General features: G+C 39.9%; 3 protein-coding genes across 3 annotated transcripts; all 3 read right to left on the bottom strand.

The window, feature by feature from the left end:
* Positions 1-1,818: 1,818 nt before the first annotated feature.
* Positions 1,819-13,575, bottom strand: LOC109478069 (golgin subfamily A member 4-like). The gene is made up of 9 exons (XM_019779529.1): positions 13,468-13,575; positions 11,991-12,017; positions 10,548-10,672; positions 9,619-9,742; positions 8,418-8,486; positions 6,147-6,278; positions 5,314-5,400; positions 3,033-3,070; positions 1,819-1,919 (listed from the first exon to the last, which is right to left on the bottom strand). Exons 1-8 carry the CDS (start codon positions 13,561-13,563, stop codon positions 3,065-3,067), a joined length of 666 nt encoding a protein of 221 aa, XP_019635088.1. The 5' UTR covers positions 13,564-13,575; the 3' UTR covers positions 1,819-1,919; positions 3,033-3,064.
* A 449-nt stretch (positions 13,576-14,024) lies between these two features.
* On the bottom strand, positions 14,025-24,373 carry LOC109478015 (golgin subfamily A member 4-like). The gene is made up of 9 exons (XM_019779464.1): positions 24,274-24,373; positions 22,054-23,925; positions 19,544-21,739; positions 18,599-18,813; positions 17,681-18,299; positions 17,178-17,291; positions 16,109-16,256; positions 15,534-15,664; positions 14,025-14,177 (listed from the first exon to the last, which is right to left on the bottom strand). Exons 2-9 carry the CDS (start codon positions 23,860-23,862, stop codon positions 14,025-14,027), a joined length of 5,385 nt encoding a protein of 1,794 aa, XP_019635023.1. The 5' UTR covers positions 23,863-23,925; positions 24,274-24,373.
* Positions 24,374-24,489: 116 nt separating this feature from the next.
* Positions 24,490-25,518, bottom strand: LOC109478016. Its single transcript, XM_019779465.1, has 3 exons — positions 25,386-25,518; positions 24,657-24,786; positions 24,490-24,498 (listed from the first exon to the last, which is right to left on the bottom strand). The coding sequence occupies exons 1-3, from the start codon at positions 25,499-25,501 to the stop codon at positions 24,490-24,492; spliced, it is 255 nt and encodes an 84-aa protein (XP_019635024.1). The 5' UTR covers positions 25,502-25,518.
* Between the last annotated feature and the right edge of the window lie 437 nt (positions 25,519-25,955).

Below are 25,955 nucleotides of genomic sequence, written 5' to 3' on the forward strand. Positions count from 1 at the left end.
TCATGGCACATCTGTAGAAATATCCTCATCTACACATGTTCATGTTCTTCTTAAAATGTTAAACTACAGTAACTGCAAACTGCTTGAGCATTATAATGTATACTTGCCAAGTAGAAGATGGATTGGACTACTGTAACCAATCCGATCCTGTTTCACATGACCCTAGTATGATCTTACTTGCTAAGCAGATATTTGATAGGAATACTGTTACCAATCTGGTCCTGTTTCATCATATAACCCTATGATCTAAAAATATGATACCTGTGCCTCTTGTATATCTGCCCTAGATAATCAATGTAACAGCACCTAGAAGTGTTTAGCCATACATAAAGATTTATCACTTGCCTTAAACACCAGGCATCCCCATTACCATGCCCCAAACCTCCCACATCAATAACTCTCGCTCCTGTAACCACAGAAGTAAAGCCCTCTGGGGCAGCAGTGCTTCTCCTGTAAATCTGCCTAAGTGTTTTAACGATGATTTACAGCCTCCCCTCAGACCATTAACACCAAACAAACTGTGCATATTCACCCATAAAACAGATGGGGATGAATATCTATAACAAAGATAATACTTTGATCTTTTAAAAGAGGTGTAATCGTGGTGTTTAGTAGTCTAAGAGTAATGATTGTGCTGTGAGCTTGACAATGTTGGGTGTGATTAGATGTAAATGTAGGGAGATTATGTCGGCTTCTGAAAGGCTTCTGGCTATGTGTGGAGGTGCCAGGTTTATTGCATAACTAACATTAGTTAGACCAGACACTGTCGCACTTATATTATAGGCCCTTCCACTGGTCAGGCCTATAGAAGCCTGATGACAGACTCTAATAGACCCATTCGACTTTCAGGGATCGCATAAACTGCATACGTCACAGAATAACCTTAAATTGTTGTACGGAATGCCACCATACAAAGTTGGTGCCTGTTTTCCTGTCATTTCCGCATATATTGCCGAGAAGATAGACACCTACCTTTTAGAAAAAAAATGATCTGCCAGGGGAGACACCGCGAGCGCAAGCCGCGTTCGACTTCAGCGTCCTAGAACAACGTTCTTTCGAAATGTCCCCCCTGTGACGCAAGTAGTTTATGCGATCCGTGAAAGTTGAATGGGTTTATTGAGCAGAACTTGGGAGAGGAGACCCATTCAGCCCTTAATGGCAAGAGATAGTGGCTAGATTTTCTACTACAGTTTCTTGTGGATCAATTCTCCTTTAACTGCCTACTCATAGGTGACAGCTATTGCTCAAGGTGAGGGTATGGAATAAAACACAATCACCACCCTTTACTATATAACGTATGATAACATATTCATGTAATATGCAACTTATTCAGAATTAATTAATTTAAAAAATTCAATGAGCATTCTTAACAGAAACATAAAATTTGACACCAACCAAATTGCACACACAAGATAACCAATAAGATACAGAAACAAATACAATCATATTGGAACACTCCTTCTACCAACCCAACTTTAACCATAATATTGCATCATATATTAAGGCTCTAATGCACTAATCCTTGAACACATAACAGTTCAAACATTTTCTTTTCCTACTGAATGTTTTATACTACATTGTGCTAACCATTCTGTTTGTAAGATACCTGCGTAGCTAACAGGACAGTATTCTTCTTGAGTTACATTTTAAATATATTTTTATAATTATGTACAACAATTCTGGTACTAACCGTAGCCACTATAGTGGTAATAAAAGAAATATGATTGCTGTTACAGTAGTATTATAATATACATCTTTGCAATAATTGTGCTTTTTAATTATTAAATAATACATTCTGTAACTTTAGCACTTTGTATCAAACTACAGTTAAACTTGCTGGACTGCAGTAGTGGGAAACAGGAATAAGCTTCTCTGTGATGTTGTCTGAGTTAAGGTGATGTCAGTGGTGACAGCCACCCCTGAAATGCACAGAAAACACAAAATATTAATTTATGAAGTATACAAAGAGATACATTGTAACTATTCAATGTAAAATACAATAGCAGACTAAAGAGATTCTGGTCTGGCAAAAACATTCTGAGAGAGGGGAGCGCTTTTTACACAGGCTAAGGTTCTCTACTGTGGCAGAGGGAGTTATGCTGTGGGAGCACGTCGGCAGAACGTACTGCACCTGTGCAAAACCCGTAATGTATTGTACATAGCATTTCGGCAGAATGTCTCATATAAGGTCGTATTCGCTCATATAAGGTTAGCATTTCGACAGTCATTTCCAAATGTTGTGTCGGAAAAGATATCCTCTGCAACAGGCAAAATTCTGATGCAACGTTGACCAAAAATCCAACTAAAAACGCGAAAATCCAGAGTTCTGCGCAGGCGCAGTATGTTCTGCCGACGTGCTTGCTGTGGGGGAGTTATGCCTCTCTCTCCATGGATACAGCTCTCACATTAAAATAGCCCTTCCCCCGAAAAGAAACCACCACCCAAGCCAATCGCTGCCCCACTAGAAGTTTGCACAGGAGGTTAATTTTCCTATCATGTGAGAAATGTTATGAAAGCTTGCTGCAGAAGCAAAGGCATGAAATGGTGTCCCTGGCACCCTGCTTTGAATGAGCAAAAATCCATGGCCAGATGGTTTCATCAGCTTAACCTTTCTGTAAAGCATACAACATTCTTTCATGTAACAGTAGAAACCCAAGACATTAGTGTTAACAGTGATTGTAGCAAGACAGAGACAGGCTTGGTCAAATTACTCCAAATATGTAGCTCCTTACAACACTGAATGAAATTTTCTATGTTGATGTTAGAGATCCAGGTATGGAGAAACAAAATTTAATTACTCAAGCAACTGCAGTGGATAGATTTAAATCTATCCACATACAGCTGCTTGAGAAACTTTTTCCTTGTGTGAGCTGAATTTCCATTTTTGCTCTGATATGCTTTCAATTTGCAGAGAATATTCTCCATAAAATAAGCTGCCTAGAAAACCTTACAGAGAGGAGTAAGGAGATATAGATGGCAGAGATAAAGGCAGATTAATGCAAGAGAATATCAAACAACAGAGGCCAACTAACCATCCACGTGTGCCACACCATACAAGCGCACACTATGACTGCATGAAACATGACAAACAAACACAGGGTTAATAAGGAATGCAGCACAACAAAAGGAGAGCAGCTGTTGTTATACTGTAGTACAGTAGTTTCTAGTATAGTGTCATAGGGTTGTTGCTAAATAGAAGAGGTTGCTATGTATACTTTTTTTGTATAGCATCTTCTACAAATGTTGTGCAATAAAGTTATCACTACTGGTATCAAAGTTATCAAAACAGAAAAAAAAATACAATCATGTAGGCCATTTACGTGATCGGATTCTATATTAACCAACATACATGTACAAAGACAAAAGGCTAAAGAAGTTCCTATGGTCTACAAGCTTATTCACAGCTATGGTTTATTAGGAGGAATATAAAAGCTAAGAGTGTAAATAAACTCAATGTTCTTAAACATCTGAGCATGGTGGCATTATGACAGTAGCTGCTTTTGGCCATATAGTTGTAAATGAATGAAAATGATGTCCTACATGTAAATCATAAAAAAAAGGAACAGCTTATTTCATGATTATATTATAATAGTAAATGTGTTCTATCTACAGCTGATGTGTTATTCATTTTCTACACCACTAACTGATTCAAAGATCTGTGACTCACACTATACATGTACATGTATGCCCTACCGCTTTCCCACCCACAACTTATCGGAAATTCTATCTACCCTGTGGTGCAAGGAACACAGACAGACTTGACCGTGGGATAAATTTGCCTGCAGTTGAGTTACTTTCCACAGACAATGATTTTAAGATTGAGGCCCAAAGTTCAATCACCTACCTGAGGTATATAATATTTTGTCCATAAAAAAGGATGTTAAGCTATAAAGTTCTGAAAGATAGAGCTGTATTAACTTCATTTCAAAAGAATAATAAGTGTAACAAAAAAGTACCTTTAAAGTTTAAATGAGTTTTTCTTTTTTAAAAAAAGGAATTGAAAGTCAAAACTGAAAATATGATCATGGTTGCCATGTCCTTTGGGAAGATACCATTATAAGAAGGCTATAATTTTCATATATCTGGAGAGATTCCAAGTTGCAAATGATGCCCATAAGACAGATTGTCTTCCGGACTGCTGAAAGTTAGATTTTCTGCTTATTAAGAGTAAGAATGATTAATGGCAGTAATTTGGAAAGAACAGAAACAAATTTGTGGTTGAAACCCTCTGGGGGAAAGGAGTTTCTGGTAGATGGTATCTTTGCTTATCGGAACCGTGATAGAACGGACTGTACATAATTATTGTAAATTGGTTCATACATAATGTGAAAGCAGAACACAGAAGAACATTCCTGTATGTGTCTGTTTTTCATTACAAGTAAACACTTCAGACAAATTCACACAACATTGTATGCAACTGGACTATCATAAATTATATTCATTGTACTTTATTTTAGATGTTTGCTTGCTCAAAGGTTGGTACAAGTTGGAAGTATCTAGTCTTAGTGGAATTTTTCTGCAATGAAATATTGCCAGACTTGCTAATCAACTAACAAACATCAAGCATGAATTCAAAAGATAGGAGAAGCTTTTTCACATTTTTGGTGTGTGAAGGAAGTGGGGCAGTTCTATGTCTAGGTACATAATTGTATAGTTGACAGGATTTTTCACTCTTGTGGGACTGGGCCAATTTCTTATGACGTCTCATTCCTTCTCATTTACTCATTTACACATTTATCTAAACCAGGAACGAGGGGGTGGCAAACCCTGAGTTTAAACCCTGTCCACTGGTGTATCCTAATGACTTCCTGAGGGCATACACCACGTTCTTCTCCACAACCTCTGGATCAAAGAGGTCGAAACGAGGCAGCTTCTGCACTGATTGATTAGCTAATTTTGCAGCCGTCACGAAGTTGGAGTATTGATCACGCACTTTGAGTAACACTTCCTGGGTGTCCCTGATTGTGTTATAATTAAGCTACACGTAATCTCATAATTACTTCAATTCATCAATCTGACAGATAATCGGAAGTCTTAAGTTGTATCTGGTGCTTTAAAATCTCCTTGGCTACTACTCCCCACCTACATAACAAATCACACCTTTAAACTCAGTAGTATTTACATTGTACTGTAGCCTCTCTTAATTGCATGGATATAGCAATACAGAAGACTAAGTGGAAGATTTGAAATGAAACAGAAATGAAGAGAACAAAGTTACCATCATGATTGATTTTGTCTCTCCAGAATTGGCCAAAAAATGTGAAAGAAAAAAATGAAGAGAAATTAAGAAAAGAAATTTTAAAAGAAGTTTACCGTAGTTTTTGTTTCCTCCTGCTCCAGGATTTGCCTGGTCTGTTCTGCTGGGAACTTCAAGATGGCGGCTATGACCTTGGCCATAGTCTGTGGAACAAGCAAGGTCAAACAACAGATGAAAATCTTTATGATCAGCTAGGATTGCTCACTTTATCCCAAAGCTGATTCAGCTCTGGCTACAATGGACCTACACCATTATTACGTCACAGTTTGTTTACCGCAATGAATGCCGGTCAATCAACATTTATATTGTACAGGGGTGCGTAGCACGGTGTGTGTTTGTGTAGCGTTAGCCTAATATAAGGCTTTTAATACAGTACTACTTTTGTCTAATGTCACAACTAAATCACCCATGCGGCATGCAATGCTGTGTGAACACAGCTAAACGCAGCAAAAATCAGACATACCATTCTTTGAAAACTTTGAAATGATCTTTATTCTTTAACTGACGGTTCTAGAATGTTCATTAGAACAGGTAAACAAACTGTGACGTAATAATGGTATAGGTCCATTAAGTGTGACAAAAGTTGTATTGTTTTACACATCATGCATTCAAACAAGACTTTTTGAAATCACATCAAAGTACTCTGCTTTGTGTCCCCATTCTGTAATAATAATAATAATCACAATCATCCAAACAGTCTTCCAAGGGAGATCGCTAAGATCAGGGACAGACAAAGATTCAAACGTGAGGTTAATTCTTTCCTCAGCGCAAAACTTTGACAGCGTTCTGTCTACTAAGGCAGTCCTGCTGCTAATGCTGAGTGAGAGCTGACATAGATAAAAAAACAAAACAAATTGTCAACACACTTCTTTCTCAAAGTCTAACTCACCTTTGTTTCTCTGCCCATCATGTATTCGAACAAGACTTTCTTTAAGTACTCTGTTTCGGTGGGTTCTGTGAGCAGGGGACCGAACGCATCAGCCTCTACATCATCCTCTTCTCTACCCATCGCTGAGGCAAGCTGGGAGACAAAAACAGATTAACGTTAAACTTTTAATTGCTGAAACATTTCAAGAAATATATCTTTATAGCTCTGTAGGGAAAAAAGGAAAGCATAAAGTGGCAGAAGAAACAGTCAACAAGATTTTTATTTTATTCACATTTATTTTCCGAGGATGAGGCAAAAAGTTATAAAACTTATCTCAGCCCTCTCCTCACACATAAAAGGATACAATAAAACAAAATAATAATAATAATAAGAAATGACAAGGGTACATAGTAGGCTGGTGTACAAATCAAAATGAATCAACTAAATCAAACAAAACGTCCTGTCTGCAAAATAAAGTTGAAAACCACATCAAATATGTTACAGTTGTTGACAAACGACAATGAGGGGTTACCCCTGAGAATGGTTGAACATAAAGTGTTGTCGGTGACGTTGTTTGTGTCAAATGGCAAAATGTTAGTTAGAGATGATAACATGTCAATGCGTTCGTCAGTGTACAGTGGGCAGTGTAGGAAGTAGTGTACAGCTGTTTCGTTGAAGTGACCACATTTGCACGCAGGACTGGGCACACATTGATGCGTCAACAAGATGAATATGGATTGAAAAAACAAATTGATATTCCTGAGAATTTTTTGTGTTGGAACAAAAGATTTAACTTTAAACAATGTAACTACCAACACAGATGAACTTTCATGATTGTAAATTGATATTCTGTTTCCCCTTTATAATGTACATGGATATGGGTGAAAAATACATCATACTTAAAAAGGGATACTAAGTCTTGCAAGAATCAAGGAAGAAGTATATTGTGTGTAAAGTAGATAAGAAAGCTTACAGTGTTGTTAATATTAGCATCTATAGTCTGCTATAGGATGACTAAAACAACAACAAAAAATCTTGCTTTATGCCCCCAATGGGCCATGATTAAATTAAAAATAAAATACATTACACTATAAGAACAAAACAAACAAATCAGAATGAAATCTGAACAAAAGTTACACTATGAATGATTAACAAATGGTAGAATATAAGTAAAATTGATAGGGATTTCTATCATATATAAACATATTATAAAGAAAAATAAGTAAAAGTAAAGAATCAAATATCAATCAATTAGAATCAAATGAAACAAAATTGGAAACAATTTCCTCGCATTAAGTAATTAAGATAATGCATTACAACATAAATAATCATAAATACAACAAGGAGAACACAGGTTAGGTACATGTAGACAAGGACAGGAATAGTTGCAAGCATCAAGGAAGTCGTGAATAGGGAAGACAGCTGACAATGTTGTGAAATATTAGCCGCTATAGTTTGCTAAAGGATGACTAATACATGTATAACAACAACAAATCCTTATTTGCTTTTTACCCCCAGTGGGCCTGACCATTATTTTGATGAATGTTCTGGATGTGTAAAAACATCCCCCATCACTAATCCATGTAGTTTTACCTTCAATAAAAGGATTGACACTTATGATGAAGAAGCTTTCCAGCATAAGAGACTCAAATACTCCTTAAGTCCTCTTAAGCACCGACATTTCCTAATAATGGTCTAATAATTTCCTTCATCAGAGAGTACCAACTACAAATGTACTTCATTACTACTTGGGATGTGTGAAAATGTTGGAGCTTCAGAGATTAAACACTGATCCATGTGAGATGTTTGTGTGCGACTTTTCACATTAAGGAACAGCAGGAGACTTGTTAAGTACTCATAAAGTCTTCCTGAGCGCTGACAATTGTTCAGCGGAGAGTTGGGATCAGTGAGGTATCCATCGTTCCTACCCTCTGTTTCAGCTGTTTCTCTTGCTGCCACTGATCACACTGATCCATGACAATATGTTTGTGTGTGACTTTCACATTAAGAGACAGCAGGATACTTCTTAAGTACTCCTGAAGTCTTCCTTAGCACTGACAATTGTTCAGCGGAGAGTTGGGATCAGTGAGGTATCCATCGTTCCTACCCTCTGTTTCAACTGTCTCTCTCACTGCCACTGATCACACTGATCCATGACAATATGTTTGTGTGCGACTTTCACATTAAGGGACAGCAGGAGACTTGTTAAGTAGTCCTCAAGTCTTCCTTAACGCTGAGTGTTCAGCGGAGAGTTGGACACAGTGACAGAAGTGAGATATTGATCGTTCCTACCCTCTGTTTCAGCTGTCTCTCTCGCTGCCTCAGACCTTCCAGCTCTGCAGTCTGCTGGGACAACTGAGCCTGAGGAGATGGAGAGAGGATTGGCAGGAAGACATTCCATTAATGCAACAACCATGACAAGGAAAGGCAAAGGTTCAGTAGGCTTTATGTGGCTGTAAGCTAAGGGCAGTTACGTAGGTTGTGAATCCGTGTCTTAATTGGGCATGGTATTGGAAGGTGGAGGCCATCCTTCTCTTTCATTGCCTTGTACATGATTGTACCTTGAAGTTCCCTACTGAAGTTGGGTACCCATTTTACACCTGGGTGGACATGTGTGATGTGCCTTTCCCGAGGACATAATGTCTAGCCAGGAATCTCAGAAGTTGAACCTGTGATTCCTCAACCCCATCTCTGCTAGCCAAGCTTTTCACTTATTGCTGCCACTTTTCAAAAGGTCACAACACACATTTCAAAGATGTAGACTTGTAGGCCAATGTGTGGGTTTGTGAGCAATAAGGCATTCATTACAGGGCCTCAAGGGACTCAAGGAAAGGCTCAAAAGTTCTCTAGGGTAGACTAACATTTAAAAAAAACTTGATACAAATGTAAGACTTGAATGTGAAGTTTGGTTTGATAGCTCTGATCTACAGGATCCTGTTTTATAGCTCCTCACCAGAGACACTCATTGTTGATTCCCATGCATCTTTAGCAGATGGTGGGCAGGAGCAAAAGTGTACTTAAGAAACAAATCTATGCCAAGGTACATCTCAAAACATAAGTCCTTGGCAGCATACGCATACGTGTACTACCTCTAACTCTTCAACAATGATGTAAATGGGAAAGGAGCTACAAATGGTAAATACTCTAAGACTTACAATCCTGTCTATAGTGACCATCTGTCCACATAGACCAGATTTTATTGGCCCTCAGAGCAGTCTTCTTTATATAGGTAGTTTTGACTGTACCTTGGGGATGAAATAAAATGTTTTTTTGTATCGCACCTGCAGCTCCCTGTTGAACTCTATCCACTGGGATACAAGTTAAGACATTCAACACTTTATTTCAAAAGCAGGTAAATACACTTACAATCCTGTCTATAGTGACCATCTGTCCACATAGACCAGATTTTATTGGCCCCCAGAGCAGTCTTCTTTATATAGGTAGTTTTGACTGTACCTTGGGGGTGAAATAAAAATGTTTTCTTGTGTCCCACCTGCAGCTCCCTGTTGAACTCTATCCACTGAGCAGCAGGGTCCTTACTGACGTCCCCGTCTGGAGGCAGCTGGGGCCGGTTCTGTTGGGCACGGACCGCGTCACGCGCCTGGTCCAGATCTTTCCTGCAACATTATGACATAAAACAAATACAGTTATTTCCAGGAAAGTAAAATTGAATCTGTTTCCAGAAATATCATCGGGCTAATGGGTCATAGGGAAATAAATTATGTTCTTGTGACACAACCTAAAGAAAATTTACCTGGCTGATGTTATACAGGCAGGGAGATGCAGTTTATATCAATAATATCAAGATTAAGACTTGATGAATTTTCAAATGTACATTCCCAAACTCTGAAATCTCACTTAACTGATGGAAATGCTTGCAATAAGATGTTTGAAGCATTGCAGTTGCATAAGAGCAGCCTCTTCGGGCAGCTCTTCCCTACACAGATTTAAGTGGTCTTAAAAATGTAGACTTCCTAACTCTAAAATCTTGGTAAACTGATAAAGATCCTGCAGTTGTCAGTTTGACATGGGCAGCCTCTTGAGCCTGATCTAGCTCTTTTGTAATTTTGTAATTTCATACAACATTGAATTTACTAAATCAAGATACAGTGGAAGACATCTCAGTGGAAGACACTGATTTAAAGTCAGGCCCTAGAAGACATATAACATGTACTATCAACACAAATGTTTGTACAAGTGGATTTCAGTTTGAAATGGGCAGCCTCTTGGGCCTGATCTAGCTCATCAATGTAATTTCATACAATAGTAAATTTACTTATATCAAGATTCAGTGGAAGACTTAAAGCCAGGCCCCGGAAGACATACATAACATGTACTATCAACACAAACATTTGTACATGACATTTATAGCATTTAGTACTTTTTAATTTATTTCCATGGGCATGATGATTTCTGTAGTACCTGAGTTGTTTCTTAAGCTGTTTGATCTGTCTTGCGTGCTCCTCAGCCTGAGTCTTAAGTAGCTGGGCCACGTCTTCCTTCCCCTCCAGGGCCAGCCGAGCCAGCATGTTCTGTTCCTCAAGAACCTGAGCAAGGGAAGGCTCAAGACGTGAAAGTCACTCTCCACACAAGTGACAGTACTTAGTAAAAAAAACACCATGCTGAAAAAATGACAGCTACCAATTCTAATACATCATCTACCAAAATGTGACAACCTCTACATGTAGGTAATACTATGCACAGTTAAGATGTGCAGGTCCTGGAGTGCTTTAGACTGGGGGACATTGTATTGAAGATCTTATAATAGTAATAATACATGATTTTTCAGGATAGCAGATATATGTGACCCGGCAATGTATGCTTTTTTAATACACTAGATGATCATGATCATGTTAACTTATAATGTAATTTTATCTGTCCCTTTTTGGGTCCAGTTGTGCTGAAACGTGACCCTAAAAAAGCATGAAGCAATGCTTACACAACTTCTTTCACAGCTATAAAGAATATGTCAGTTGCTCCAATAATCAACTGTGTGATGGCAACAGTAACCATGACAATGCAGATGACAACATGAGGCTGAAGTGATGCAATGTCTGTATATTGTACACAGGTCTGGGGGTAATGGGCACAAATTAGGACACGCACAGATGGACTTTAAAAAAATAAAAATGAAAATGGATATAAAAAAGAAATACTGATGATAGCAACAATGAAAATTTCAACCACTGGTAAATGTTGGATGGTTGTGAAGTTGTGAGGTGGCATGAAATATACATGTACGATAGCCCATAGGTACAAATCAGTTTTCAGAAAATATGCCAGCTAATTTGTATTTGTGGGCCTTCGTACAAATGTAATGCAGTATGTAAATTTTGAATGTTAAGTTGATACAGAGCATTTTTTGTGTTTTGAAAATTTGGTTAGTTATCGATAATCCTGTCCAAAAACTTTCTGAACTTGGATGCCATATTATTATTATTCCAGTTCACTACAAATGAAAGGTTTTGTAGCTGAGAAACTGAAATGATGATAATACTAAACATAACGCCATGCAAACTTGATTTTATGGTTGACATCAGTGTACGCCTTTGGCTGTTAACTGTACAGAAAGATGCTCTTGTCATCTGGCAGATTGTCATAAATCCACTACTTTTTACTCAGCAAATAGCAAAACTTTAATTTTTGTAAAAAAAGGGAAGATATGCTCAGTAGTAGATCTACAAACAAGATTTGTATTATACAGAATCTTAAGAAATGAGTTGTATATACTATATTGACTTTATCACAAAATAAGATGATTCTACTCTTTCATTCATCAGAATGGCAAGTTGTATCAGATCATGGGTTTCCATGTCAACCATAAAATCAACTTTGTTTGGTTGAAAGTCCAGGGTGTGGTTTTACCTGTGCCTCAGGGTCTCCTGCCTCCCACTGTAACACAAACACAGCACCAACAAAACGTCACAACAAGCACAGGTCACGTCACAAGTACGCTGCAAGGAACGTGCTACTCAGAAGACATCAAGAACTACAAAGTAAGCAGCATTGTGCAATGAAAAATACAAACTACTGTGTCAGAAAAGTTCCAAAGGAGTTACAGTTGTAGCAAGTTTTTAAAATGAAGGTGTCAGAAATCCTTTTGCATAGAAGACTATAATAATTACAGTGGCAGAAAATTCTTGAAAGGTAATCAACAACAAATTTAAAATAAAAGTAACACAAACGTCAAGGAAATATAACTTGTAGAAAAATAACTAGTACATAAAATTAGCCAAAAAATTCAATATAAAAGAAACAAATAAATATTGAACATTAGACATTGAAAAATATCATAATATTTCAAAGGTCTTCATGCAAACAATATGGGTGTAGACAAAGACTGTCAGTATAAACACAAGGGAAGAGCTGGGAGCAGTAAGAAGGTGCAGTGTGTATGCTGTATCTCACACATGTATGTTTGTCATTGCTGTATGAGAAGCTACAAAACTATCAAGGTTTGCATCACATGCTGTTTTACAAGTGTATAAAAATACAAAAATGTATATGTTATGTAACAGATGCACCTTTGTACTGATTTAACAAATTCCAGAATGGCTTACATAGTAACAGTTGTCTATCAGCAGTAAGGTTTTCTTGAATTTAAACTATATTTTTCCATACCACTTTTTTCCCCAAACAGGAACAATGTCATCAATTTTGAATACATGCAGACCCTGATAATTTGTGAAACTGCAAGGAAGGATTATGTTTGAAATAAATTATATAATATATATCATATTATTTGTTCAATAATTGAAGCCAAAGCTTATTGCAACTGCTTGTGCACAAAAACAGCACATATAGAAAAAGCAAAGTAACAGTAAGCCAAAAGTGACCAACACCTTTCCACACACTACAAAATACTCACCAAACTCTGACATCACAAAAGTTGGACATACAAGTAGTACCAAGTTTTAACTTTAAATTGTTGTTGTCAAATATGTGTCTAGAATGAAAAGTATGGATACAAGAGATATCTGTGTAGGAAAAATACATGTAGTACAGACTGTCAGAAAAAATACAAAAATAGAACTTCTAGGACACTTAAAGTTGGTTTATGTGTATATTTGTAGTTGAAGTTGGCCTAAAAAGATGTTCCATGAGTGTTGGCCGCAAACCACAATTCCTTATATGTGTCTTTTGTCTCTTTATGTCTCAAAGCATTAGATTTTACCCTTTTTGCATGATATACAAAATGTACATGTAGTTCCTGCATGTGCTCACCACCTGTTCTTTCCTGATATCTGTATACATGGACATGAACCAGTGTCTACCTGATGACACTCCACCCCCCTATTCTACACACTTGACCCCCCTCCCCCCTACACCCCAGTGCACAAACCTGTCTCTCCTGGTGCCACTCCTCGGTCAGACTCTGTACCTCGTCCTGGTGCCTGTCTTCTCCCTCCTTCTCTTGACGTCTCAGGGCGTCCTTCATTCTTTTTTCCAGTGCCTGAAAAGTTGACAGCATTTTGGTATACAGTTTTGGTATTATCAAATACATGTACATTGACTACATGTACATTACTTTTCTCACTGGAAAAGAACATTTGTTTTTAACATTAAGCAAAGTAGCTGTTTGGCTACCAATTCTCTATTGGAAATGGGTTAAGGCAGCAGAGAGAAGGGTTTTTTTTTTTATTCCAACATGTCATCATCAGATGTGGTGACGACACACTCACGTTTTTTCAACTTATATTAATGCCGCCACCAACACAGGGGACAAATACATGACAGGACAATACTCATTTACACCTGAGCTAAGTGAGGAAAGTCGTGTAAATTGCCTTTCCCAAGGGCACAAGATCGGTGGCATGTCAGGACTCGAACCAGGGACTCTTAGTTCCGAGTCACGCACTCTGTCGCTACGCCACACGACCCCACATGAAAGAGAGAAGTTTAAAGTGATACCTGTAGTTCAGCAGCATGACTGGTCCTCTCAGAGTCCAGGTGCTGCTGTATGCTGGCCAGCGCTGCCTGGTGGGAGTAGTCCTGCTGTTGTAGCTGTGTCTGCAGCTGTTCCACACGGCTGGACATCTCAACTTCTCGCTCCTGAGGGACAGAAATAAACAAACAAACAAATAAATATCTGCAGACTAGGGGTAATAGTCTTGTTGCTGCAGCTGTTCCACACGGATCGACATCTCAACTTCTCGCTCCTGAGGGGACACAAACAAACAAACAAACAAATAAGTAAGTAAACATCTGCAGACTTGTGGGAATAGTCCTGTGTCTGTAGCTGTTCCACACGGCTCAACATCTCAACTTCTCGCTCCTGAGGGAAAAGAAATAAACACACAAACAAACAAACAAATAAATAAACATCTGCAGACTTGGGAGAATAGTCCTGTTGCTGTAGCTGGATCTGTAGCTGCTCTACTCCAATAGACATCTCAACTTCAAGCTCCTAGTCCTAGGGCACAGAAATAAAGTTTTTTTTAATAAACAATTGCACACAGAACCAACCATGCTGCAAGTGGAAAATAAGAATCCATCTACATGTTCTTCAGGGCCCTATAACCATTGCTCAACTGATCATCCATTACTCACGCGTGTTTCATTTGCATAGCGTGATGTCACAGAAGCTGTGCACTGGATTGATCATTCCAGTTGTGCAGTCAAAAATTTGGATAATTACATGACTAGTCTAACTTTTTGTATTGGCAATTGATTCAGAATGACTCCAACCAACAGAGATGAACTTACAACCTACAGCACAACAACCTGTTGGCCTTCTATGTCAAAATGACAAAGTGTTACCTACACCATGAATAGTCAACTTGGCCAGGAGACAACCCTTAAAGAGGCTCCATCTGCCCTTATTGATTGTTCTCTAACATCTAGTTTGCTTCAGGAAAAGATCACTTCGTTCAAAACAAAATCATGGACGGGCAAAGACCTCTTACAACACATTGATTTGCAATGCATACCCCAAGGTTAACATAACATACACAACTTTGCACACAATTGGACTAGGGTACAAATTACATCCATCTTTCCAAAAAAATATATTACTCATCAAAATTTGTATCTATTTGTGGTTAACACGTCTTTGGAACTGGGTAATTTGATAAACTCTTCCAGGCCTGTTTCTTCATCACCCTCTAGATGATGACAAAAGAGTTATCGACCAAGAATTGAGGTATTCAAAAACTCGTATTTCCCCAGAACTATCGTAGACTGGAACTCGTTGCCACCAAGCACAGTTGGGGCATCATCACTAGAAAGCTTTAAACAACTCCTGCAATCAAATGTGCAAACTTTAAGATTAAGTGTAACAAGTCGTTCGGTGTGATATAGCTAGCTGCCGCCGCGCCGCGTGCCTGCGAAGCTGGTGTGTTACGCCGAAGGGCAGTTATACCGGCTATACCGATACAGAAAAGAAAATAATTATCAAAAAGAAAGTACCTCCAGTTGAAGCTCATGTCTCTGGATGGCCTCGTCGATCTCCTTGTCCTTGGCCTTGAGTTCCCTCCGTACCTGCAGCAGCTCCTCCTTATACTGCTGCTCCAGGTCATCCTCTATACGCTGCCCCCTACCTGTAGCAGGGAGAAGTGCAGTAGCTTTACATAGAACCTGATGTACAACGCACTTGACAAGGAACACATAATACCCTGACTTCCTCACATACATGTACATATAGCCTCTCTCATTTGTTACTAAAACTCCTATTCCTTTTGGCTTATTTTGATGGAGAATTCCCTGAACCTCCCTCCTCTGTTTAATGTTACTTGTACATATTGTTATAATATGTTGGTTTTACTGTAGTACTACAGCCCAAAAAAGAAAAGAAAGAAAAAGAACTGTAGTTGAAAGTTTACTGTAAAGCTCGGCACAATTCAGCTGTGGCTGCAAGGCCAATCTACAGTTTTTTAACAATAAAGCAATCACTACTACTACTACTACTACTACTACTACTCTGTACCCCCCTCCTCTCTACATGGTACCCCCTCCCCTGTACCCCCTTTAGTCCACCCCCTCACCTATAGCCTCCCTCAGCTGTTCCTGAAACTCCTGCTCCTGTTTGCTCATCTTCATGGAGAACTCTCGGACCAGCTGTTTGAGTTTGGAGCCGTGTGTGTTCTCCTTCTCCTCCAGTTTTCCCTCGTATTCCTGACGCTGGGCTAACAACTGAGAGGAAAAAAAAGACAGTCTGTTTATTTGTGCCTTGTTTGTTTACCATATGGTACAATGGAGGGGGAGACAAAACACTAGATATAAAAATCACCTTTACAAGTTGTCTCCATTAATAGCTGAAGTCAGTTATACATGTATTGCACTTGAAGAGGAAACTTTGGTCACAAAATAAAAATAAATGTAGCTTTCCCAAAAATTTTGAATACAACAGAAAACAAAATCTACCCACTGGCGACATAAAATGAGGGAGCCAGTAACTTTGCATTATCGATAAACATACATGTACTACTAGTACTACACACAAATAATATATTTGTGTTCAAATTCTTGAAGCAAAAATCTGTAAGGGGTGAGCAATGAAAAATTGTACAATTTTAAAACAAACTGCACTTGGAGAAAATGCTCAGATTCTAACAACATGTGACAATGGAAGAAGGATAATATTGAACAAGTTCAACAGAATAGGTATTAGTAGACAATAGTCATCTCTTTGGTTGCATGGAGAATCATACCTTCCCTTCTACTTCCTTCTGCTGCTTTGGGTACAAAGATGTCCAGCATTAAAAATGGAAAACAAGTGAAACAAAACAAACTAAATGTGAAATGGACAAGCACTACACTCCATTGGACAAATAGTGAAATGGTGAATGAATTAGCATGTTAGATGAGGAAAAATTATATGATCATGTTAAATCAAGGTAGATTAATATAATATGATGAAGATCAAGAAATATAAATTTAATGTCATGCAAAATGGTTATCAGCAGTCAAAATACATGCTTTAATCATGTAATTCTGCATTATGATAGGTCAAACCAGTGCCTGAATGCCATGCTGAAGGTTGGTAAACTAAGAAAAAAAGACTCTGAGGTATCTAAATTTTCAAGTCACTTCTTCTTTTATTCAAAACTTCACCTTCTCATTCATCTCCTTCTCGTGTGTCTCAGTGTCAAACTGGAGTTCTGCCCTCAAGTCTTCCAGTTCCTTCTTCATTGTTTTGGCCTCCTTCTTCATGGATGACTTTTCCTTCTGAAATCCCCAAAAAAAGGAACACTTAAAGATTATCTGCACTCTGTATTCACGTTCCGAAATTTTTCTAGAACTATTCATAGAATCTGAAGTACATTGTAAAAGCAAACATATCTCTGTCCAATCTTGATTTCTGCATTTGCCATATTCTATATTACCTTGTACATTGTACCTTTACATGTAGCTGCTCTACTCATACATTGTAGTTGACTTACACTACACTGGATTCTCTGGTAAATTTCACACTCCTAGACATAGTAGGAAGTGTAGGAAGTGTGATAAGGTATGCTCAAAATTGTGTTCAAACATATACCGCACTATTGCATTTCAAGCTTCTTCTCTACGCTTCTTTGCTCACATTCTTAGACATTCAACAACAATTCTCTTACCTTAACCTCTTCTAGAGTCTTCTCCGTCTGTTCCAACTGAGTCTTTAACTTCTCCACCAGACTAGTATTACCACCAGTTTCAGGCGGTGACGTCCCTTGCATGGATGCCTCCTCCTTCTGCTGAACCACTTCTGTGACTGGCACTTCCGTGGCTTGCTGTGGCTCTTTGCTATTCTGGAGTTGCTCTTCAGCTTGTTGCAACTTAGCTTGCAGCTCTGCAATGGTTTTCTCTGCTTCTTCTTTACCCTGAAGTGATTCTTCAGCCTGTTGTAACTTTGTCTGCAGATCTGCAATGACTGATTCCTGCTCTTCTTTCTTCTGCAACATTTCCTCCGCTTGTTGGAGCTTACCTTGCAGCTCTGTGATGGACTGGTTGCTTCCTTCCTGACTTTGCAGCGATTCTTCAGACTGTTGCAACTTTGCTTGGAGTTCGGAGATGACAGTTTCTTGTCCCTCTTTACTGTGAAGTTGTTGTTCAGCCTGCTGTAGTTTGGCCTGCAGCTCAACAATGTTCCTTGTCTGCTGCTCACAGCTGTGAAGGGTTTCCTGCAGGACACTATCCTTCTCCTCCAGTTTGGACTGCAGGTCGGCTAGAAGGGACTTCCTGTCTGACTCCAGTCTAGGAAGAAAAAAAGTATGAAGATTCTTAAACCACATGAATTGCATGCAGAACAAGCAGAGAAAAAAAAACTTTGCCTAAACCTCCAAACTTTTTCCCCAAAGGTACTTGAATAAGCATTAGTCATACCAGGTTACAATGGCAATTAATGTCAGTTTATCCAAGAATACAAGATTGATGTACCAGAATTAAAATCATTGTACCAGGATGTCTCAAAATCTACTACTGTCCTTAATTTCCTAATGGGAAAATTCCACTCGACTAAAATTGGACTAAAGTTGTTTTCCTTTGTAAATAACCTTTCCCTTTCAGTCTGCAGTTGTTCCTGTGCAGCCTGCAGCTCTGTCTGCAGCCTTGTCACCTCCTCAGCCTGTGTTCCTGCAGCAGCAGCCTGGGATTGCTGCAGCTGCTGCAGTGTCTTGTCCTTCTCCTGCAGCTGTTCCTGCAGGGCTTTCTTCACCTGAGCAATCTTCTGCTCTGCTTTCTTCTTCAAGTCAGCAAGATTGGATTTTCCCTGTAAGCAACAGCAAGAAAAGACCATTTTCAGTCATGATTTTCATCTTACTACATGGTATACTGGTATTTGCGAATCAAAAACATTGCTGATGCTTTAAGAACTTTTTGTGAAAGCAGAATTAGCTTTTGTCTGCAAATAGCTATACCGGTAAAATATCTATACTGGTACATATGGTAAAATATGGTTAATACTTTTTGACTGTCATTATTATGTATTGCAACAAGACTAAGATTGACTTATTAGAAAGACCTAGCTTATTTAGACTTGGCCTATATTATAGCATAGCAGTTTCTAATACCTATGATACTTATGCCAGCACTACCAAATTGGTCACAGATTTAGGGTGGGACACATTAAAGGACAGACGCACAGCAAGTAGACTCACATTACTTCAGAAAGCAAGACACTCAAAAACAGCCCTTCCGGTCAATCCCGCGCCAATCGCGACACTTCAACTCCAACTCATACAAACCTCTAACGTTTCACAAAGACTGCTACAAATATTCATATTTTCCACAAACTGTCAGAGATTGGAACATTTTGCCCCAAGAGATAACTGATACTGCGGAACCCACGAAGTTCAACGCTGCAGTACTACAACACCTGAGGAAGCAGCAATAACGCATCGCACAGCTCCCCTGCACGTTTTACCCCAATCTAGGGGTGTTGTGCAGTACCCGAACAAGACAAGACAAGAGTTTATAAAGATCAGAAAACAATCAAACACCTTTTCCGCCAGTTCTGTTGCTTGAGTCTGCAGGGCCTCTGTCTTCTCCTGCTGCAAGATGGCCACCTTGTCAGACAGTTCCTTGTCCTTCTGCTCTAGTGCTGTTTTGTACTCCTCACACTCTAGCTTGACTTCTTCAATCTGAGCGGTGAAGACACTTACTTCATTCTCACTTGTCTCAAGCTTCTGCAGAAGGCCCTGATGTTTTTCCGTCTCCTCTTTCAGAGAGTCCCTTTCTCGGACGACTTCGTCGTACTGCATCTGTCTGAACTCCATCATGTGGTCAAACTCTGCAACTTTCTTCTGAGCTTCTGCAAGTCTCTCTTCCAATCCTTCGTTCTGTTCCTGACTTTCTGACAGCTGCTGTTTCAAAGATGCTAACTGTTCTCCCAGCTGGTTTTTCTCTGCTTCTGTCTGTGTTGCACCTTCAGCATGTGTTCTTCTTGACTCCTCCAACTCCTTCAGCAAGTTAGCTTTCTCTTCAGAATCTTGTTTTAGCTTATCCTGGCTCTCTTGACATTGTGATTCTAGTGTGCCTATCTGATTGGCATTATCTTGTAAGGTTGACTCAAGTTCTTTTATTCTTGTTTCTCTTTCAGACACTGCAGCCTCGTGCTCTTGTTTCTGCGTTTGCATCTGTGTTTGTAGTTCTGAGATCTTATTTTGAGCCATGGCAATCTTCTGTTCTGCCTTTTTCTTCAGCTCTCCAAGCCGAGTTTTTGCTTTGCTCTCCAAGTCGGAAGCTTGCTCCTGTAGGACCTTGGCATTCTCTTCCTGAAGTTTCGAGATTTCTGCCACCTTCCTCTCTTCCGCTATCCTTGCAGCCTCTTGCTGGTTTTGACACTCGGTTGTGAGCTCTGCAAGCCTGGTTTGTAGCAGCTGGCTTGCTTGACTACTATCTAGACTCTGTTGCTGAAGGTCTGAAAGTGATTTTTTGAGTTCTGCTATTCTGGTTTCTCTCTCCTGAACTTGAGCATCACAGCTTTCTGTCTTGACCTTGAGCTCTTCCTGGAGGCTTTTGACCTTGGATTGGAACTCTCCAAGCCTCTGCTCAGCTTTCTCCTTAAGTTTTGTCAGCTTTGCCTGAGCCTGTTCTTCAACCTCCTTGACACGCTTCTCTAATTCTGACTGCTTTTCCTTCTCAAGATCAGCATACTTCTGGCAGTTTTCCTGCTCTTTGACTGACAGCTGTTCCTTCAGCTGGTCTACCTCCCCCTGCAGCTGTGCCACCTGCTGTTCATACTCCCCAACCTTCTGTTCAGCTGTTTGCTGCTTGGATTCCAGTTCTTGTATCCTGGTCTGGCTGTTCTGAGTCTCTGCTTCAAACTTCTGTGCAGTCTGGTCTTGTGTTTCCTGTAGCTTTTTCAGCTCACTCCTTGCCTGCTCCAGCTCAGCTTGTACTTTTCCCAACTCCTCCACTTTTGTGCTACCATCCTGTTGAAGCGCTTCAAGCTGTTTTTCCTTCCCGCTCATCACGTCCTGTAACTCCTGGATGGTGCCCTCTCTGGTCTTCAACTTCTCCTGCATCTTTTGGACCGTTTCCTTGAATTGCATCTTCAAGTTCTCAGCCTCTTTTTCCATCTTGGAGATTGTCTCGCTCTTTTCTTCAAGGGAAGCTTTCCACTTGGTCTCCACCTGTTCCAGTTGTTGCCGGTGTTGTTGTGTGAGATCCTGAAGCTGCTGCTGGTATTCTGATACTTTATTCTGCAGGTCCTGCTGCAGCTCCTCAGCACCAAGCTTGGCTTGCTCCTCCTTCTCTTTAATCTGCTGCCTCAGCATCTCCACCTCCTGGGTGAACGAAGCCTTCTGGGATTCAAGCTTCTCTTGGTACTCGCTTACAGACGACTTGTGCGTCATGGCAAGCTTCTTAAGCCGTGCTCCCGCTTCTCCCAGCTTGTCTTTTGTCCCCTGAAGTTGTTGAGACTTCTCATCAAGCTGCCCTTGTAGGCCCTTAACAGTAGCCTGGTATTCCAAGTCTTTGTCGACAAACTCTCCTACCCTGTTCTCAAACTGTAGCCTCTGTTCCTCCATGTCTGCCTGCAGTTTTTTCTTCATCTCGATCATGTTGCTCTCATGTTCTGTGTGGAGTTGTTGCAGCTGTCCTTGGTGCTGAACGGTCAGTTGCTCCAGCTGTGTGGAGTGCTCCTCTCGGAGCTGCTGCAGTGAGGCCTGCATTTGCTGTACTGTTTCCTGCACCTGCAACAAAAAAAATATATTACTGGAAAAAACTCTCTACTTTAACACTATGGTTAAAATAAAGAAGTATTTTTTAATAAAAATTTGGCTTAATACATCAAAAATGCAATAGCTGCTATTGCTTTCTATGTGTGTGATAATATCTGTCTTTCTATCCTGTAAACAAAATTTTGAGACACCAAACCTAAATATGAATCTATTAGCAAAGCATTGAAAAAAGCAATGTACTGCTGAAAATAGACATAAACGTACATGTACAGCTACAATTGTACACATGTGTATAACTGAGAAGAGTATAGAATTTTGATCCATACCTTGTTTGTATGCTCAGCCTTCATAGCTTCCACAGACTCAGCATGCTGCGTCTCTAGTTGTGACAGAGCCTCTGACTTCTCTCTCTCCAGCCCCTCCAACCTCTGCTGCCACTCAGCTTCCTTAGCAGTCATCACTTCCTGCAGCTCCTGCTGCTTCTTCTGCAGCCCTGAATCCCGCTCTGACTGCACATCCTGCAAGGCCTTCTCCTTCTCCTCTTGGATTGTCTTGAATTGCTGGGAAAATTCCTCTTCTTTCGTTCTCAGAACGGTTTGGTGATGTTCTTCAACTTCCTTACGAACAGTCTCTACCTTCTGTTGCCATTCTGCTTCTTTAGTTGAGAGCAGTTCTTCCACTTCTTTTTCCTTGTTCTGCAGAGAAGATTCCTTTTCTGACTGAAGGTCTTGAAGAAGTTTGTCCTTTTCCTCGTGAACTGCTCTGATCTGCTGTGAGAATTCCTCCTCTTTTGTCCTCAAAAGAGAATCTTTCTGCTCTGTGATCTCCTGGACCTTCATCTCCCATGCCTTCTCTTGCTCACTAAGCTTCAAGCTCAGCTGTTCTTCCTTTTCTTTCAGAACGTTTTCAAGCTGTGCAGATGCTTCTCCCTGCTGTCCTTCAGCTTCTTGTCTGATCTCTTGAATTTGCTTTGAATATTCCTCATCCTTCGTCTTCAACAACTGCTCATGTTCGGCTTGTAATGTCTTCACCCGATTCTCTGCCTCTTTACTTGCAGTGTTCACTTTCTCGGACAGGTCTTCTTCCAGCTTTCTCAGTGCTGCTTGGTGTTGCTCCTGTGCCTGCTGTAGGTCCCTGCTTGCTTGTTCCTGAGCTGCAGTGAGCTCTGTCTCCCGGCTGTGCAGGTCTGCTTGCACCTGGTTAGCACTGGCCTGCAGTTGGGTACGCTCCTCTTCTAGTGAAGCAATCCTAGCAAACATCTGTCCTTCCCTCTCAGATGTCTCGGTCTTGTTCTTCTCCATCAAGAAGGTGACTTTTTCCTTCAACTCTTCTTCACGTTTCTCAGACTGCTGTAGTTTCTGTGTCCAGGCCTCTTCCAGCTGTTCCAACCTTGTCTTGGCCTCCCTTTCCGCACTCTCAAGGGTGGACTGCAAATTCTTCATCTCAGATTCGTGTGTTGCCTGAAGTGCCTCTACCTCTCTTTGGTTTTTATTACTAATTTCTTGAAGCTGGTTCTCAAGCCCCTCCTTGATGTTTAGCGCTTCTTTCGCTTTCTCCTCCAGTTGGTGTCCTAGCTGCTGCCTTTCGTTGTTGAAGGATTCTTGAATTTCCTTTGAATCAGCTTCATACTTTTGGGTAAGTTCTCGTATTCTTACCTCTAACTCTTCAACCTTAGCGGACATTTCTGTTTCTTTCTCTTGAAGGCTATTTTTCAACTGTTCTCTTTCATTATTGAATGAATCCTGGGCTTCTTTAACTTGCTCTTGATGCTTTCCTTGCATCTCTTGTATTCTTAACTCAATATCTTGCACCCTACTTGCCTCTCCCTCCTTAGCTGACAGCTGATCTTGTAGCTGTTTTCTTTCACTATGTGAAGATTCTTGAAGCTCCTTGAATTCTGCTTCATGTTTCTGATTCAACTCTAGTATCTTTGCTTCCAGTTCCTCAAACCTGTTTGTTGCCTCCTTCTCCTTTTCTTCATGATCTCTAAGAAGTTGCTCCCTTTCTGTCTTGAAGGTCTCCTGTAGTTCTTTGACCTGGGTTTGGTGTGTGGAGGTTAGCTCTTGTACGCTTGTTTCTAAGCCTTGCACCTTCTCGGCTAGTTCCCTCTCTTTGGTTTGCAGTGACTCGACCATCTCCGAGGATTTCTTGTAGGTTTCATCCTTCTCTACAATCTGCTGCTGGTGTTCTGTGGTTATCTACACAGAAGTAAAATATGTTAATCAGGCCTTTGTTGGAAAGGACAATTACATGACTGTATGTGAAGGACAATTATGTGAAGGATGATATTTATTAACTTGACTAAAGACATGTACATGGGTAAGTTGGCAAGACACCATAAAAATTTAAAGATTATCTTTACTAAAAATTGAAATAATTACAATGGATGTACATCAAAATCAATATATGCATGTGCTGGTGACAGGTGGCTAAGCCACTTGCCATAAGCGAAACTTGTAACTATAACTGCACAGGTATTTTATATCCTACAGATATGTACTTGACAACATCAACTACATCAGATTCTTATGTTATCTCATCCATACCTGTTGAATCGTGTTCTCCAGTTCCTGTACCCTGTGCTGGTACTGTGTAACCTGTGCTGCCACCTCGCTGCCCTTCCCCTCCAGAGCTCCCTGCAGCCCGGACAGCTCCTTCTGGTGCTGTTCCCTTAGCTGGCTCATCTAATTTAAGGTGTTAAGATACCAGTATTAATTAGCGATACATAATAATTATTTGTTCTTATCTAATAATTATAATAATTATCCGTACTATTTGATCAATTACTGTTATGTGTCATACAATTAATGTTTGTCGGAGGAAGATCGCAGACAGGCGATAACGGCTTTTTATCTTCCCCCCACATATCTTATTTTGCTATGGTATGTTTATTTTATTACTTTGATTATATGCTAATAAACAAACAAACAAATATACAAACCTTCTCTGTTAGATCTTTCTGGTGAGTCTCCTTAAGCTGGGCCACGGTGGTGTTGTGCTGGTCTCGGAACTGTTCCAGCTTGGCACGGAACTTCTGCGTCAGGTCTTCTAGTTCTTTTCTACAAGACGAAACAAGTTAGACAATCAGAGAGTAAGCCTACTTTCGTTTACATGTCTCTCAGTACTGCAATGTTCTTACCAGGTATGAACATTAGGAGTACACAAACCTTTCTATTCTAAGACTTCATTTCACCTGATAATCTGAGTGCCTTTGATTCATTTTTACAGTTTATGTGGTGACTTAAAGTTATGATCTTCTCTCATCAGAATCTGGCCAGGAGCCAGCAGGAATTACATGAATGTAGACATGGGGGAATTCTGGCAGACAAGGACTGCATACTTTCCAGGAGTCTAAAATCTCTGATCTCTTGTTTCTGCTACAGTTACATGTATGATGTCTGATCTAAAGAGTGAGAACGATAAAAACTAGCTTAAGTGCACTGTGAACTATGTAACACCTTTAGTGCACTATGCACCAAGTAACATCTAGTGTCAGTGCACAGTAAACCAGTCAGAATTGCCCTGATGAAGATGACAGACGGTCATCGAAATGTCGGCTCTTGAAAAATAAATGGTTGTGATGAAAGAACTTTGCTATTCAGTCGTTTACCAACCTGATGAAATTATTTACGGATGGTAAAGAGTGAGAAGTTCTTACTTGTGAGCCTCTTCTTGCTCCTTCTGCCTTGTCTCCCATTGCTGGATGGTGTCGATGGTCTCCTGTAGCTCTGTCTCGTGTTTCTGAGTCAGGCTCTCCAGCTGCTGCTTACCCATCGTCTCCAGGTTAGTCGTGATCTACACAAACAAACAAAAACATAAGAATGCAAGATTCAGTTACCTACTTGTGTGTGTGGCATTTTCAATTAACCCTTGTCCTGCTGGAATATTTTAAAGAATATTTTTCAATTTCATGTCTTAATCAGGTCATAGACCCCCTGCCTTTTTTGCCCTCCGGTGGAGTAGTTGCGTTTTGCTGCGGTGTGATGCGTTACACAAGAAATACCCCAAATCGTACCTATACAGGGTGCTATATGGGTGGTACTGTATGAGCAACCCATATACATGTATGTATGGGCTCTGCAGGGCAAGGGTTAATATATAGTAATGGTTTCTATAAACATCATTCAATATCTTTTACAGAGTTCATGTACAGGTACATTGTATCATCAATATCTTTTACAGAGATGAGTTCATGTACATGTTGTACAGGTATCACTCTCTCAGTGGA

This window comes from Branchiostoma belcheri, unplaced genomic scaffold (genome assembly GCF_001625305.1).
Source record: "Branchiostoma belcheri isolate BF01 breed outbred unplaced genomic scaffold, Haploidv18h27 scaffold42, whole genome shotgun sequence".
Taxonomy (NCBI): Eukaryota; Metazoa; Chordata; class Leptocardii; order Amphioxiformes; family Branchiostomatidae; genus Branchiostoma; species Branchiostoma belcheri.

Coding starts and splice junctions, on each gene's coding strand:
- LOC109478069 (XM_019779529.1), bottom strand. CDS start 13,563: ATGAAGGACGCCCTGAGACGTCAAGAGAAGGAGGGAGAAGACAGGCAC. Junction 9,743..10,547: donor CAGCTTAAGAAACAACTCAG/GTACTACAGAAA, acceptor ATAATGTTGCAG/GAAAGATCTGGACCAGGCGC. Junction 6,279..8,417: donor AGAGACAGCTGAAACAGAGG/GTAGGAACGATC, acceptor TTTGTCTCCCAG/CTTGCCTCAGCGATGGGTAG.
- LOC109478015 (XM_019779464.1), bottom strand. CDS start 23,862: ATGGTCGAGTCACTGCAAACCAAAGAGAGGGAACTAGCCGAGAAGGTG. Junction 16,257..17,177: donor AGAAGGAGATGAATGAGAAG/GTGAAGTTTTGA, acceptor TTTTCCTCTCAG/TTGTTAGCCCAGCGTCAGGA. Junction 15,665..16,108: donor ACAGCTGAGGGAGGCTATAG/GTGAGGGGGTGG, acceptor TCCCTGCTACAG/GTAGGGGGCAGCGTATAGAG.
- LOC109478016 (XM_019779465.1), bottom strand. CDS start 25,501: ATGGGTAAGCAGCAGCTGGAGAGCCTGACTCAGAAACACGAGACAGAG. Junction 24,787..25,385: donor GAGCAAGAAGAGGCTCACAA/GTAAGAACTTCT, acceptor TTCGTCTTGTAG/AAAAGAACTAGAAGACCTGA.